This window comes from Pseudonaja textilis, chromosome 4, assembly GCF_049901715.1.
Source record: "Pseudonaja textilis isolate UNSWEBS1 chromosome 4, rPseTex1.2, whole genome shotgun sequence".
NCBI lineage: Eukaryota > Metazoa > Chordata > Lepidosauria > Squamata > Elapidae > Pseudonaja > Pseudonaja textilis.
This window is the reverse complement of record NC_141993.1, coordinates 35,720,867-35,738,628: the sequence shown is the minus strand read 5'-3', so window position 1 is coordinate 35,738,628 and position 17,762 is coordinate 35,720,867. Positions and strand designations below refer to the sequence as shown.

Genomic DNA, 17,762 nt, shown 5'->3' with positions numbered 1-17,762 from the left:
CAGCTTTGGAGGAGGCTGTATGAAGTTTGAAACTATAGGTTGCAAAATGTGCTTTAGATCTCTTCCAAGACTGCTATTTGCATTTCATCTATGGGAAAATTAACATAAAAATAAGTCAGAAGAAGAAGAAAAAACATATTCAGATCAATTGCAGGTTACTGACTTTATATACTACTGGTTCTTCTACTTAGTAATTGCATTTTCTCTTAGATGTTAGTTCTATTACTGTGCTTATTATTATAATAGGCATGCATTCATACTCTACCCTTTGATAACTTCATGGCACAAATATTTGTTCTGTTACAGTGAACAATGTATGAGTTGCCTCTCTTTGGGGAAAAAAATGTAATTGAATATATAGAATGCCATGATTATTCTTATTTCAAATAGTGCAGTGAGCTCATCATGACCAATACCATATGAATGATGGAAGCCCAAACATCTATCCTATTACCCTGTTTTCTAGAATGTTCCATTACTTTTTCTGTCTTGAATATACAGTTAATAAAGAAGGTCCTAATCTAGAAGTGTCTAAAAATGCACTAGGGTAAGAATATAAATTCACCATTTACAAATAGTGCAAACTGTAAGATTGTCACAGGCTTTGAAAAGTCTGGCATATTGCATTAGCCATAATAAAACTTATAAGGAAACTGGGAAAACACACATCTCTCTTGTAGAGCTCAGTACTCTTGTTCATAAAAAGTTATTACTTGAACTGGGTTTCTATTGACAAACAAGAGTGGGAGGCACGAGACTTAATGGGCAATCCAGAAATCTTTGAACAGCCTAACCTTTTCTAGCAAATGTACTTGTATTTTTGAAATGGAGATTTTTGAGATTCGAAAGATTTTGTAAGCAGCTTTGACTACTTGAGCTGATGTATGTGGAAGGTGTATGCAGTGATCTTCAATAGTGAATTTCAAAATTCAGCATCTGCTATCAGAGAACTTCTTAATTTCACCAAGATCTGGCTAATTATATGCTTTCTGATCATTTCATCTGGCTAGCTTTTGATGGTTCTCTAAAATTTTGGTGAGGTGAATGGTGAAATTAAGCCACCTTATTGATAAATATGACTGCTGAATGGGAACAAACAGGGTATTTCTTGGGACACTAACCATGTCTCCAGAACCATTTTTGACAGTGATCCATTCATGACTGTCATTGCTCACCATAACTCTGTAAGATGTTACCCAGTCACTCCTAGAAAAAAAACAGAGGATTGTTTTCTTAAGTGATTATAAATGCATTTTATCTGCTTTCTAGAGAATATCAAAGCCCACCTTATTTTGCAGTGTGTTATATTCAGTTTGATGGGACAATTATGGTTATTTAATTGCTTGCTTCCTTAAGGATGTGTCTATTTATATATCTGTTGGCAGAATTTATATATCATCTGCTAGTTCTTTGGAAAAAAAAAGAACTACATAATTAGCAGCATACAACACGAATGGAATACATAATGCCCAGATTCTAATAAGTACAGTGGTATCTTGGTACTTATCGTTGATTGGTTATGGGACACATGATGAGTGCCAAAAATGATGAGTACCAAACAAATTTTTCCCATAAGGAATAATGTAGTGTGGCACAAGGCAGCCAACACCAGTGTTCTAGCTTGTGTGTGAAATACCAAACAAACAATGAGTACTGGGACAAAACTTTTGCATCAAAATGTATTGAGTGCCAAATGTGATGAGCTTCAAAGCAATTGAGTACAAGCAGAGATGGTATTCAGCAGGTTCTGACCATTTCTGGAAAACTGGTAGTTGAAATTTTGAGTAGTTCAGAGAACCGGCAAATACCACCTCTGACTGGAGATTTTACAATATCCTTCGCCTTCCCATGGCTTCACCAAGCCATGCCCACAGAACAGGTAGTAAAAAAAATTAAATCCCACCACTGGTACCAAGTAACCTTCTTTGTAGAGGAAATTGCACAAACTTCTTTGAGAATCACACACCATTTCCTTGATTTAAATTGTCTTCTGAGTCTGTCATTAGCTATTGAGGAAATAGAAATAAGTACAATCTATAGACTTATTTCATGTTTGTTTTATGTTTTCATACACTGTCATCATCCCAGATATAAAGGTCAGGATGCACAAACTCAATTTAAGTCCTATTTGTACAAACACATTTTTATTCATAAAGAAATTACTTTTTATCTGAAATTGAGAGTGCATCTTTTAATTGGGGGGAGGTTGCTAACAACAATATATATGGTATCTCATCTGTCGGGTAAGTAAATTAAGGCTAATTTTAAAACAAACTATGAACTTTTGACCACAGAAAATAATATTGATCATTCTTCCCACTTCATTAATAAAGTGCTACTTTATAAGCAGTAAAGAAGTACATATTGATAATCCAAGATTGTACATTCAGAGGTTTTTTTCCCTCACAACATGAATCATCTTTAATAACCCTCACTCAAGCACAATACGGTTATAAAGGTCAATATTATTTTTCCCCCGTAATTCAGAAGCTCAGTCACCTCCTTAAATCATAGTGATTTTTATAACACCATATCCAATATCAAATAAAAATGGAATACTGACTGGACAGGCCTTCCATGCTTAAATTTTCCAATTCATTAGAACTCGAGTTGGCTTTTTTGGAACTACTCACATTATGTTATTGTAAGCAATATTTTTAAGATTTTAAGAACCTTTGCTACTGATTCAAAAGTACATAATATTCCATCTCCTCATTCCAAATTCTCATTCTAGAAAATGGCTAGAGATTCACCTGATAATAACTATTGATTATTTTTATAAGGTTATTTCCCCTCTACTATTATAATAATTTGATATTTTCCTCTTCCTAGTCAACATTTAATAAAATAATAGAATAATAGGCACAAATATTATTCTATTATTATTAATAGATGCTATGCTTTGGAAGGAAAATTTTTTTGTGTGAATTTGTATTTAAAACTGGAATGCTTTCCATATAGATATTTAATCATCATGCAATATTTTAATGACAATAGCCAATATCCTTAAACCTTTTATTCATCTCCTATTTGTGCAAAATTTCCAAACAAAGGACTGCATGAAATTATTAGCTCAAGGGGAAAAAAGATTGACTTATCAGATCTTTCAATATAAATTTAAAAAGCCACTAGTGATTCCAAATTTCAAAGAAAATCAGTGAAAAGTCATTCCTCCATTTTTGCAATATTGGAAATTATCGTCCTACCTAATCTTACAAAGATAAGACCTTTTTTGATAATAATTTTGTTAAAATTTTTAATTAAATGTAAAAGATAATTCTAAAAAAAAGTTCAAAAAATAAAAAATAGAATAACTCTTGACCTGAACAAAGCAACTTTCCACCCTCATTATAACAAATAAACAATTTCTTCATCTCTTCTTAATTCAAAAATTTAAAACTTTTCATCACATAACACATCTCTTAACTGCATGCAAATAAAAAAAACCATTTTCTCCAATCAATTGTCAGCTAAAAGTTGCAACGCAGCTCTAAAAAAAGAACATTAATAAACATCTACAGTTAAAATTCAGTGTTCCACATCTCAACTTTTAGTTGTAAAGGAAACCCCAATTTAAAAGGTAAAACATGATCTGAATATGCTACTATAAACACTCCCCTCCAAAAGATTAACATTGCAAAGTAGGACCACTACAAAGATATTTAAAAGGTGGTATTATAGATTTCACCAGTTTGGTACCATTAGACATCTGGACTACATATCCTTTCCTTCCTCTATAACAGTGGTGGGATTCAAATTTCTTTACTACCAGTTCTGTGGTCATGGCATGGTAGGCATGGCAGGGCAAGGGTACTGTAAAATCTCCAGTCAGAGGTGGTATTTGCCAGTTCTCCAAACTACTCAAAATTTCTGCTACTGGTGCTCCAGAACTGGTCAGAACCTGCTGAATACCACCACTGCTCTATAACCGTTCCTGCTGAAAGTAGTGGGAGTCCAATACCTTTATCAAAAATAGGAAAGGGTACAATATTGCAGCCAGCAATATTAGAGAAGAGGAAATTAACAGGTGAACCCAGTCCAAAATCCAAGGAAAGCAAAATCTAACTATGAACTATGAAACGGAGAAAAAAATACTAAAAGAAAAAGAAAGAGTTGAAACCAACTCTGCCATCCCAAATAGTTTATATATTACCCATTAGATAAAATATTTATTTATATTTTCTATTTCTAGACCTTGCATCTTCCTAATCTTCCTAATTAGCTAAATTGGAAGGTTTAATTAATTAAAAGCAGAACATGGAAATTAACCTCCTAAAATATATGAAAATTGAGGCAGTGAATAAATCCCATAAATAAAAAAATTATTTGGACTTTTATTTGGATGGTTATAAGTCAGCTGTAAGGCATGGTTAGACAGGTTTTTGGCCATGACCTCATAATGAAGCTCTAGCCATTGGGCACCATGCTTTTTCTACCTGTGTGTATATATGAATATCACTACAGGTAGTCTTCGACGTATGATCACAACTGAGACCCAAATTAATGTTGTTAAATGAGATATTTGTTTAGTGAATTTTGCCCCATTTTACAATGTTTTTACTTACAGTTGTTAAGAAAATCATTGCAGTTGTTAAATTAGTAACACAGTGGTTAAGTAAATCTGGTTTCTCCATTGACTTTGCTTATCAGAAGGTCACACAACTTTGGTTGCTTGGCAACAGTTTCATATTTATGATGGTTGCAGTGTCCTGGGGTCAGGGCACTGCAACTATCATAAATATGAACCTGTTGCCAAGCATCTGGATTTTGATCATGTGACCATAGAGATGCTACGATAATCATAAAATGGGCCTGTCATTCCCCTGTTGTCGGAATCTGAATCTGTGGGGGATGATGAGCTGGAACAAGAGCTGACAGAGATCGAGAGGGCGTCTCTGTTGGCTTTGGAGGAAACTGGGAAAGGGCAGAGCCAGTCCGGGCAGAGCTTATCAGGATTAGAAAGGCTTGTAGACAGGGAGGAGCAAGAGAGACAAAGCTCAGGTGACAAGCAAATATCCTAGACAACCCTCCTATCCATCAAGTAGGAGATATAGAAGCATAGCCAGATGGAGCCAATTATGAGGGAGGAGAGTGCCCCCCCTTTCACAAGGCAGACCTGGTGATTGAGATGTACGGAGGTGCTGATGGGAAGGGCATTTTTCAGGAACAAGCATTGAATCTGTGGAGCTTTGTGTGCTGATGCCTGGAAATTACTGTGTTCTGTTTTGTGGGGCTTGCCCGGTTTACCTGCTTCACTGAACTTTTTGTTCTGGTTACTGTTACCTAAGCTGGCTTGCTGGGCTGCTGGCCCTGGTTACCTTTTGCTAACCTGGCTTTCAGAACTACTCACAGCCAGAGGCTGCTGAAGGTGGATGTGAGAGCTTTGCTTATAGTAAACATAGGGACGTTTGCGGGCAAAGTTGGAGCAATAAAGGGGAGTTAGATTTGTTCTCTGGCCGTGTTGCTTTCATGCCACATCCTAGGTCATCACAGGTCCTAAGTCACTTTTTTCAGTGCTGTTGTAACTTTGAACAGTTACTAAATGAACCGTTGTAAGTCAAGGACTACCTGTATAGCCTTCCTTTTGTATGTTTTAAAATGTTGAGTACAGGGGTGGGATGCTACCGGTTGAGCCTGGCTCTATATAACTGGTAGCTCTGGAGAGCAGCAGACACTGAACTTGCCCCACCTACCCGCCCTTACCTGTCCTTTATTTCCTGCTTTTTCAACCTCAGCTGCTTTACACAGCATAGACATAGTCACCGAACCGGTAGTAACACCAGTTGAATCCCATCCCTGGTTGAGTATCACTAAAAAGGGATGCATTTCCCCTATCCTCTAGAGTTATGACCAGGTTTTTGTGAATGTGTGGATTCAGTGTGTTACATTTAAAGATATTTAAAAAGAACATTCGCTAAGTTCAAAAAGGTCCTTAAAAAATCTGGTATTTAAATAATAAACAATATACCTGGAAATAATCCCACATTTCTTCAAAACTGATCTCTCAAATGCAATGCTAGATATATTTTTTCATTTATGAATATGCAAAAATACAGAAGAAAAAAATCATATGCATAAAAGTAATGAATTCATTATCAAGGTTATTTTTAAGTGTTTCAACATGCAGTCCAAATTTGCAAAAAAAAGCAGTCCTGTCATAACTATCATTTTGTTCATCCTAGCTTAAATAATTTATTAGAAAAGCTGGAAAATCTAAAAGGAAAACATGTTTAAATTATGTATAACTAATTTCTGAGGTAATTTCAAATACAGTTTGAAAAAGTATCATGATTTAAATAATGTTTCCTTTTGAAAGTATTACTATTTTTTCTTTGTTAAGTAATTTTGCTGTACAGGAGTAAGAATTATGGAATTATTGAGTTGAGTATAAGTTTATGCGGACCAAAGCAGTTATAAAGAGATCCCACGGGAAAAAACACATCCACAAAAGAGACTTAAAACAAGATGGATTGATGATATCAGCAAGTTTTGTGGGCCCAATTGGCAAAAGAAAGCTTAGGACTGTATTGGTTGGAAGAGGGTAGACAATGGCTAAAATGATGAAGGATGATAATATATTTATGTATTGGGGTATGTAGTATCTTTTTGTAGGAAACATAATGTACAACCATCAAAACGTTTCCTTCTTGCCCTATCACTTATACTGTATTTGTACAATGACATACTACACAGAGATCTAAAAATGGTCTGGTCAAGTCCTGATCTCCAAAGGTAATCAATTCTGGCATAAGACCGGATCTGAAATATGTTTTGGGCAAAAGCAGGGAAGTTTTTTTTTTCTGCAGTCTGTTTAGATTTGAATTACTGAATTATTTGTTTTATCACTTGGGTTGTGAATCTCCTTGAGGTATAAAATTATAGTGATATCTAGAAGTATACAAGTACTGGGGAAAAAATAAAAATAAAGACTCTAGTATCAATAAAATATTTAAAAATAGTGCTGCACTATCTTGGCTAAAAAAAAAAAATCCAGATAGTCGCTAAATAGTATAAAAATCCTCTATATTCAATGGTGAAAAAAGTGAGGCTCTACATTTAGACAAAAAGCCTCAAATGCACAGGTACGGTATAAGTTCAATATATAGTAAGGCCACACTTGGAATAATGCATGTAGTTTTGGTCACCACAATGTAAAAAAAGATGTTTAGAATCTAGAAAGAGTGCAAAGAGAAGAGCAACAAAGATGGTTAGGGGACTGGAAGCTAAAACATTTAAAGAATGGTTGCTGGAATTGGGTATGTCTGATTTAATGAAAAGAAGGACTAAGGGACGTGATAGCAGCCTTCCAATATTTGAAGAGCTGCCACAAAGCACCTGAGGGCATGACAAGAAGCAATGGATAGAAACCAATCAAGGAGAGAAATAACCTAGAGCTAAGAAGAAGTTTCCTGACAGTTAGAACAATTAATCTGTTGTGGTCCACCAGAAGCCTGCAGAGCTGGCAGCAGAGTTGGACACTGGGGAGCAACATGGACCAGTCCTGGAGTCTGGGGAGGACTCAGATGAGAGATCTGTGTCCAACACAGAGATGGGGCCAGGGCCATCTGAGAGTTATGTGCTAGCTCCGGAGCCCCCAGAATCTGACATCAGCGAGTCAGAGGTACAGGGGGAGACTGTTCCCAGTGCACGCTTGCGCAGAGCTGCTAGAAGGCAAGAACAGTTAAGACAAACAGGGTGACTTGGAAGTAAGGCTTGGAGGTGATTGGCCCTCCCATAAGACATAAAGGAGGAGCAAAAGGACAGGAATCTTTGCAGGAAGCAACTTTGTTCATACTGGTCAGTTTGAAACCTAAAGCTCGGTGCTGAATTTGTGTTCCGTTTTGACTTCATATAACTAATTGGACATTTAGTCATTGGCAGCATTTCAAGGATGATAAAGGTGCGTGGTTATCAGCCTTATCCTGAAGGACTTTGGCAGACTTCCATGGGACTATTTACAAACTGTTTCAGACTCCTTATGGGCTGTGAATGACTAAAATTCACAGCTATTGAAATAAAAAAAAGGGGGTGGGAGTGGGACTAATGTTTGTTTGTTAGTTTCTCCATAAGCCTTGGTCAGAACACACTGAGAGCTTATGCACCAGAGACAAATTCTTTGTGTGTCCAATCACACTTGGCCAATAAAGAATATTCTATTCTATATAGTCTATTCTATAAATAACGTGGCTGAAGAAAATTCTGTTTCAAGTAAAGAAATGAGCCCCACTTGTCTCTTTGGGTCTACATTACATCATCCTGTCCTACAAAAATGTGCAGTGATTCATACATGTTTAGTGCAATGATACATTTGGATGTGACCATAAATGGGATTGGCAGCCAAATTAACTGATCATGCTTTCATTCAATGAATATGCTACTTTGTATTTTCGTGACTGAATTGTACACTGTTTCAAAGACTAGGTTAATGATTCTATTTGTCCTTTTCCCCTCTTTTCCTTCTCCAGTAAATTCAAGGAAATTGAACCGAATTCACAACTAAGAATATATGTGCAGCCTTTCCTAATTGTAGAAAAAAAAGGATTCGTCTCTGATGCAAAAAAAAAAGATAATTGTTACAATAGAGGTGACTGTGATTGCTTATGTATTTATTTTAGATGACATTTCAGGCATCTATAGGATCTTGCTGCCTTCATCAAAATGACAAATACAAGGGGCTCCATTGGAATATAAGCCCCACCCCCTTTTGTTGTGTACATGCAATATCACAACCTAATGCTTCTTTTACAATTGGGCCTCTATTTGCTTCTCACAACACTGCTGAATAAACAGCTTACTCCTCAACTTACAACCATTGATTTAGTGACTGTTCAAAATTACAACAGCACTTTAATAAGTGACTTAGGGTCATATTTCACACTTATGACCATTGCAGCATCGACATAGTCATGAGATCAAAATTCAGATGCTTGGTAACTGATTCATATTTACGACAATTGCAGGGTTCAATGGTCCTGTGATCAATGGGGAAGCCAGATTCACTTAACAGCCATGCTACCAACATAGCAGCTGCAATGATTCGTTGAACAACTGGGGCAAGAAAGGTCATAAAATGGGTCAAAATTTATTTAAAACTTTCTTGCTTAGCAACAGAAATCTGGGTTTCAATTGTGGTCATAAGTCAAGGATTACCTGTGTCCAGGGATGGGATTCAAATGTTTTAACAACCGGTTCTGTGGGCATGGCTTAGTTGGTGGGCATGGCTTGGTGGTCACGTGACTGGCTGGGTGTGGCCAACTCAATATCACTCACATCAAGGCACGCATCTTCTCGTCTAGCCTTTCATGACTGTGGGGATGCTGCAACAGTTGTAAATGTGAAAAATGGTCATAAGTCGCTTTTTTCAGTGCCATTGTAACTTTGAATGGTCACTCCACACAAGCAAAGTACCAGCAAAGGAGGGGAAAAAAACTCCAGAGAAGTTCCTGTGACAGGAAGTCTAGGCCTGCCAAGAATACAATAAGGGTTAACGGAGAGGCAGTTTCTGTAAGCAACACCGGAATGTTTCCTTCCTGCTTTCCTTACAGGATTAGGCTAGTAATTTCTTCTAACAACTGGTTCTCCGAACTGCTTACAGTGTTAAAAACTGGTTCTAGCGAATAGGTGCGAACTGGTAGAATCCCACCCTTGCCTGTGTCTGAAAATACATTATGATCCCTTTTCTCCTCTCCACCTGCATTCAAAATAGCTTTTGAACATTTTGAACATCTGTGTTTGAAAATTCTGAGTGTGACACTGGAATTTCCAGAGATGAAAATAGTTCTTTAGCTTAGGTAAGTTTGCAGGTCTAGCTCTAGACCCTAAAATAACTAAGAATATGTCACAAAAATGCAGGTCAATTTATCTGTCAGGTTTTATGCCCTTTCCCATTATTCATTGGGAAAGATATGAAAAATGTAGCTCTTGCAGATGGCATTATTTTTAATTGTCGTAAAAATCCAATTTTGCAATCAGATAACCCATAACAAACATGGCCTGAAAAAAACAAGTTTTTACGCATCCCAAGTTTTTGAAAGCTTAAAGCAAAGAAACCATTTAATCTAATCATAATTAGGCCATTTTAGACTTTTCTAACAGTTTAATTTGGTAAGTTGTCTACTGTGCATAGACAGATGACAAGGGAAAAGAATGCCAGCATTTAAATAAACGTGTGCCTGTGAAATTTGTCATCATAGCAATTGTGTGTTTTTTTTAAATGGTGTTCAAACACTTGACCTTTTTATGAGAAAATCACCATATGTAGCCCAGCATGGAAGTTTATTTCAGGGTTCTATTGCAAGTCTTGAACATTTGCAGCCTGTTAAAGAAGGACTAAAAAGTCTAAAAGCGACACAAAAAACCTTATTGTCTCCTTTAAAAGCAGAACTGACTCAAAAAAATCTCTTCACTTCTCTCAGAGATGCTAAATCCAGTGCCATCTAGTGAAGAAAAAATGATAGTATTCACATGATTGACCGAATGAAGTTCTTCCACCATGCATTATGATGCAGTCAAAAAGGAAGCAAAGTAGAGGGGATTGAAATAAGCCCTTGGACCCAAAGTCACCCAATGACCTTCCTGAAAATGGATTTGAATGTGAGTTTCCCCCATCCTCAACCAACATCTAAACCACAGCCCTTCTTGAGTGAAGTACAAGTAGCCCTTGTGATGACCTGGGTCATGGCACAGAGATAACACAGGCAGCTGGCAATTCAAACTGCTCCTTTTTGCTCCAAATTTTCCCAAATGCTTCCATGTTTCTAGCAAGTCCCAGAGCAAAGTGATCTCTCTCTCTCTCTCTCTCTCTCTCTCTGTCTCTCTCTCTCTCTCTGTCTCTCTCTCTCTCTCTCACACACACACACACATACACACACATCAAGCAGCTTTTGACTGCAAATAGCCCAGCCCCGTGCTGTGAACACTACAGCTGCATAGCAAAAATTCCAGCAAGGTAAGTTGAAGAGTCCAAGAAGAAGGGAGTATAGCAAGTAATCCAGAAATCCAGAAAGAATGCAAGGAATCCAGGAAAGTTCAAAAGTTGGCATTCAACACTCCAGGAATTTTGTGTTTGTTCCCGACAAATGGCCCTCCCCCACAGCATGGGGGACATTAAGTCTCAGTCCCCAGGTGTGCCTTGTGAAGAGGGGCAGGGAGCTCTCCTCCTGAGTAGTTGGCTCAGTCTGCACTGTTCTTGCCTTCTCTCCACTCTCCGTGCTCAAGGATCAGGAAGGGAGGTCCTTGCTCATCACCTGAGCTCTGTCTCTCATGTTCATTGCTTATTGCTTGGTCATCTTGCCCCTATTCCTCCCTGCCTACAAGCCGTCCTAATCCTGAAAGGCCTTGGCCTGACTGGCCCTACTCCTCCCCATTTTCCTCTGAAGCCAACGAAACCACCCTCTCGATCTCTGTCAGCTCCAGTTCCAGCTTCTCTTCTCCCTGCAGATTCAGGCTCCGATGGAGGCGTGACAGTCCTTGTCTTACAACAGTTCATTTAGTGAACTTCAAAGTTACAATGGCATTGAAAAAAGTGATTTTATGATGATTTTTCATCCTTATGACAGTTGCTGCATCCCCACAGTCAGGTGACTTACATTCGGATGCTTGACAGCTGGTTCACACTGATGACGGTTGCAGGGTCCCGGGGTCACGTGATCACCTTTTGTGACCTTCTGACAAACCAAGTCAATGGGGAAACCAAATTCACTTAACAACGGCATTCCTGATTTAATAACTGCAGTGATTCCCTTAACAACTGAGGCAAGAAAGGTTGTAAAGTGGGGCAAAACTCACTTAACAATTTTTTTTCATTGAGCAACATACATTTTGTTCTCAATTGCAGTCATAAGTCCAGGACTATGTGTAATATGTTTTGCTTCACTTGCCCATCACAGCTCTTTATTTCATTGGTTTTTAATGGATTGTTTCATAAAGTTACTATTTAAAAGCAATCTTAATTTCATCTACTATAGTATCTAACCACCTTCAGATCTGAGGTAAGAAGGAAGTTGAAAGAGAGACTCACTTCTATCCTTATTGTGTTTACTTACAGGTATATTGGATTTATGTCAGTACTAACAATTTGCTCCTGACCCCTTTTAGAATAAAATTCCAGAGTTTTGGCTAATGGCCACTATTGATTTCTCTTAGCAGTTTTCTGGAACCCCACACGCCCTTTTGTATTTCAATGTATGCCAGTTAAAAAGGCTGTAACAAAAGCATATAGGTGAAAAATAAACATAATCACACAACCACTATGACCCAGATGCACACCCCAAGGCATTCCTTTCTGACTGTCTGGGGGTAGGTAGGCTATAACATATTTTCAGATTGCTTCAGAAAGAAAAAATGACTACTACCCATATGATGATATTTAGTTCTATATTTATGTTGCCTCCATATTCACAAGATAGTGTTAAAAATGCTGCTTTGTATTTTTGGCCTTTTATGGGTCTGCAAAAGCAATGAAGAATAAAGCACCTTTGCATTATTCTCCATGCTTTTTTTCTTGCCAGATGATTAGACATGGACTGTGTCTATCATGCTGCTAAATCTGAAGCTACATACAATTCTATCCATTGCTACTTTTATCACACTGCTCTCTGTTTTTTGTTCTTCTGAATGGGACTGCTTTGTTGTACCCCAGACTTTGCTGGTAAAATCTAGTGTCTATTTGGCTATCAACCTTTCCTGCCAGGATTTATGTACTTTTAATCAACATTGCAACAGCCTAACATTTAATGTGGGAAACTTTCGATCGCTGCTTTGCTTGGTGCTGAAAAGTCAATCTTGAATTTTCAGTGATCAAATGAGATTACACAATGTGAGGCATCATTTTATCAGACATAAAAGCGTTGGAATGGAACCTCACTATTATTAAAAGGAGACTATGACAACTGACAATTAAACAGAGTTTAAATGTGGGATTTTAACTGACACTGTGTATCTGTCATTAAGATATATGTGCTGCTGCTGAGACGTAGGCACTCTGAATCAATCATATTGAAATTTACTAGGATCAGTGCATAATATATGAAATGGTTGCTTAGAAGGATTTAATACCTAGCACAAAGTTTGATGCATTGGAATCTACCTTACTTTTCCCAGTGAAATACAATAACCTAAAATAATAGCATTGGAAAGGACCTTGGAGATCTTCTAGTCCAACCTCTTGTTCAAGCAGGAGACCCTATTTCATTTCAGACAAATGACTGTCCAGTGTTTTGTTGAAAGCCTCCAGTGATAGAGCACCCACAACTTCTGAAGGCAAACTGTCCCATTGGTTGATTTCTCTAATCATTGGTAATTTTCTCTTTAGTTGTAGATTGCTTCTCTCCTTGATTAGTTTCCATCCATTGTTTCTTATCTTGCCTTTTGGTGCTTGGGAAAGAAGTTTGACCAAAGCACCAAAAGTCAAGACAAGAAACAATGGAGGTGGTTTTTTTGTATCAGAATGCTCAACGTTTTGTTTATAGAAAGGAATAAATTACCAATAGAATTACATTCATGATGCTCAAGTAGGCTGCCTTAATTATAATATATGTAATCTCAGTACATAGCATTAGTGAAACTCGGCTGCTAATATTGAATTTGACATTAAGCAGCATCAGCACCAAACTGGAGAATATTCCTGAAACTTGAAGCCCTGTTTTACATCAAGAACATGCCTTTTCTTTTGAATGTTCTCAAGGTCGCCCAAATGGCTAACTATGATTGTGGAGAAAATTGATTAAAAAAGGGATCAAGATTTATTTTAGCAAAGTAAAACTCCATTGAAATAACTGGATGAGAAGAATTAGTCCTAATGAAATTGCCTTTCAACTATACCCACTAGATGGGCCAATGTGGCTAATTCCAAACTTGACTATGTTTTAAAAGTATTGTAGTTTTACAGTTATTTGTATGATAAAACTTTTGCTGAAACATCTGGGTTTTGCTTAGAAAATGCATGCATGCATGCATACGATATGTTATGTGATATATTTACTTACAGCCAAAGAGAATTTCTTCCCTGTGTAATAACTCCTGTGAACTTTGTTAGCCTGCGAGCATCTACTTCAATCCATTGGTAGGGATCATTCCGTCCTGCACACCATGCACCGTCATAAAAATCATTCTCATTAACACCTGCCTGAAGAGAAGGCAAAACTCTCTTTAGAAATCTGAATAGATGCCTTTTGGAAAGAAATAAGTTCAGAGATAAAAGTAAGCTCAAGTAAAGTTATAGCGCAGTCTAGCCTCCATTCCCCCCACCCACCCACATCTGGTGCTCAGAGATGCTTGTTTGTTGACTCTTAGAAGCCCTAAACCTGGATCTGTATCAAAGCACTGGTCAAGGCTGAAGTCTGTAACAGGAACAGATGGTTAAACAGAAGGCAGGATTGAACCGCAAAGCAAAAACTCAGAAACAAAAGGCAAAAAGTTCCATCAGAAAAGGGTTGCATGAGGTTAAGTTTCATCCCTGAACATCTGAAAAGAAAAAGGAGATCCTTTAAATGTCTTTTGCTACCTTGCATATAATTATTCCTTTAACCTGATGGAAGTTTCTGGCTTTTTTTTATTCAAAGATTTTGATCTGTAGATCTTTCTGGGCTTTTTTTAATTAGAATACTTTGCTGCAGATCACTCATCATGCAGCATAGGAGCATGTCTTTCATGGTAATCAAAACAAGATGTTATATTTATAATTCTCTTAGAGTGCATAGTAGCCTTGAGTTTCATCCTTTCCATCATTTTCAGAGCTTTCTTACATCTGTTCCGATAAATAACTTACCATACAAGATAAAAACTAACCTATTTCTTAGCATGGCACTGAGAATGGCTCACCGCAATGCCACATTTTCCTATGAATCCTGGAACATCTGCAGCTGCAGATGCAAGAAACTGCTCTACTTAGCATGGACTCAAATCTCCGGTAGCACACAAATATAATTATTTCAGAAAGTTCTAAATGGTTCATTAAAAGACTTGACATTGGGTTTTCCAGGTGCTCCAAACTTCTAATCAAGCCAGATGTTTTGCTCCAGAAACACTCTGCATAATTGGACACTTCTTGTTATGAGCATCTGTACAATCAGCACCAAAGAATTAAGAAAGTACATTTTAATGCCAGCCTTTCTGATCAGCATCAAACTAAAGAGTGGTTTCTCTACCCTTTTAAGAAAATTTGGGGGGAATGATTCATTCCATGCATCTGACAAAGAAGCAACTTAGGAGTTGATAGTTCCTTGTAACATAATATTTGTAGAAAGGTTTTCAACATGCAGGAACTCTCCCAAGCTTAGATCAATGCTGTTTCCCCATATCTACATGACAACGAGGGATTTGTAGAGATATTGTGACAGTAATCCAATTAACAATTGTATCTGTTCCAGAAGAAATTATTCCAAGAAGGAGTTATATTGTTTCCTCTAGAGCTGCAGGACAAGTATGATCCCACTTCCAACAATCATGCTTTGGAGTAAACTAATTAATTGCTTTGCATTTCTATACTGTCAGCTCCCTAAGAACTTGAAGTGATTTTCAAGACAGCTAAATATACAACATTTGAACAAATAATGGGGTAAAGGAGAACTTGTGGGAGCAAAGGGTTAAGGTTTCTATATTGCTGTATTCACTATTAAGCAACATAGCATTATTTCCTTTCGTTTGTTGGAACAAAAGTTCATCTGGTTCAGTTCCAAGAAGAGAGAAAGACACTGGAAACATGGAGGCTGATTGGAAAGATGGTTTAATGAAGCAGAACCAACAAGTACATGGTCCTAGTGCAGCTATCACATGGAGTTGAGAGAGAGAGGTATTTATACCTCTTTTGGGCTTTGAACCTGAGCTTCCTGTTCCTGTGCAAGAAAATGTATTCTATTTGCTGCTTTCAGATTCCCATGGGGCTATGCAGGGTCATGTTTGTCTGAATCAAGTTTGGTTAAACCTTGGGCTGATGCAATGTCCTTAGATTTTGCAATGCAGTGAGCCCTGCTGCTAGATAATCCTATAATGTCCTGGAGAGTCATGTCTTAATCCCATCACTCTGGAGCTGAAGGTCTTGTCCTATCTGGATGACTGGTGGCCCAGTTCTGCTAGGGCTATTGACAAAGGTGGGAGCTGCTTTCCAAGAGCATGTATCTCTTTTAGAAAAATACAATATTCTTCCCTTTTTAATATTTCCCAAAATATTTCACTCTTCTAGGAGACGGGTTAGTGCTAACTTTGTACAGTTTAAAATGGTATTACTTCTTACAGTGGTTAAAAAATGAAAGGCATTTACCAGTGGCTTTTCAAAAGATTCATATTCTCTCTCTCTCTCTCTCTCTCTCTCTCTCTCTCTCTCTCTCTCTCTCTGTATGTGTATGTGTGTATATATATATATATATATATATATATATATATATATATATATATACATACACACACATATACAGATACAGATACAGATACAGATATATTCTTAAGTTTTTGCGGGTACTTACATGTATGTTATTCAGCTTTGTTCGGGTATTTTCCCACATCATTATAGTTGTGCTTCTAAAATTGTAGCAACGTTTCGGCAGAATCTCACACAATACAGAAGCCTGATGATGGCAGATGAGATTCTGCCGAAACGTTGCTACAATGTTAAAAGCACAACTACAATGACATGGGAATATATATATAAAGATAATCTTACCTGTATATTTAATCGTGCTCTGTGAGCTCCCAGGCCATATCGCTTCACTGTAGAAGCATGAAGCTGAAAATCAGTAATTTTTAAAGTTTCAAGACCCAAGGGAGGACAGCCTGAAAAGCAAATATTTAAATGTTAAGTGAGAAAGCAGTCAACAAAGCATATGCACCTTTGGCGATGCTTTGCTTAAATATGCTTCTATTGTGGGCATGCAAAAGGGAGGGAAATACTTGTCAGTGAAAAAAAGATTTGTCTTTCATTTGTAACTGTTTTGTGTAAATTTTGAGACCTGAGTGTCTTGGCAGTAGCATTAGTAATTTATATGAAATTCATTGTTTCCTGAAAATGCAGTAACCGCATAGCATCGCACTCGTGCTTCTGAGTTCAAAAGGGTTAGCTAGTGACATCACCACTGCCTGGAGGTCACACAACTGGAGGCTCCTTTCATGTCCCTGGCAGGACGAGATGGGAGTTCATCCTATCCCAGGGCAGCACTTGGATCTCCAACATGGGCTTGCTAATTTGCTATCCAGGATCCTAACCACATAATCACATTATTAAATCCTTCCAAAAAAATAAATCCAGTTGTCACTTGATTCCAATTAACTACGTCTCAACATGAGTCACCTGAACACTGGGGAACCATGTCAACAAAAATACCCATATAATTATTGTTCAAGAAATTTATACATATAAAAAAAATATTAATGAAGGCTTTAGATGTTATTGGTTACTGGCCAGTAGGAGGCAATACATGACTGATTAAATCGTTACTGGTATTCTTCAGAAGTAGGTATCCTCTATAATAGGTGTTCTGTACTTAACCCTTTAGGCCTTGCACTTGATGATTAGACATTAGCTTGCAGGAAGGATGGTGCCATAAAAGTATTCAGGTACACCACCAACATCTCCTCCTCTTCCTCTTCTTCTGCAGGACCTTTTTTCTCCATTTAAAATGTGTCATACTTTTAATCAATTTATTTCCTGCCAGAAAACTTTTTTTTTTAGCTGAAAATATGGTCTGCAGTGTTGTTAAACATTTCCACAGACAGCCCTTCTGGAAGTTGGATAAGATAGAACAACATACTTGATGTAATGGAAGCAGTTT

At 37.4% G+C, this 17,762-nt stretch overlaps 1 protein-coding gene across 2 annotated transcripts in view; it reads right to left on the bottom strand.

Annotated features, from left to right (window-relative positions):
- The window catches only part of CPXM2 (carboxypeptidase X, M14 family member 2), a 96,631-nt gene that overhangs the window by 50,830 nt on the left and 28,039 nt on the right, over positions 1-17,762 (bottom strand). For both annotated transcript variants that reach the window (XM_087932565.1, XM_026704930.2), the window contains exons 3-5: positions 16,658-16,767; positions 13,986-14,125; positions 1,122-1,206 (exon numbers count right to left, since the gene is read on the bottom strand). In XM_087932565.1, the coding sequence (XP_087788691.1) occupies positions 1,122-1,206; positions 13,986-14,125; positions 16,658-16,767 (335 nt within the window). The remainder of the gene's footprint in view (positions 1-1,121; positions 1,207-13,985; positions 14,126-16,657; positions 16,768-17,762) is intronic.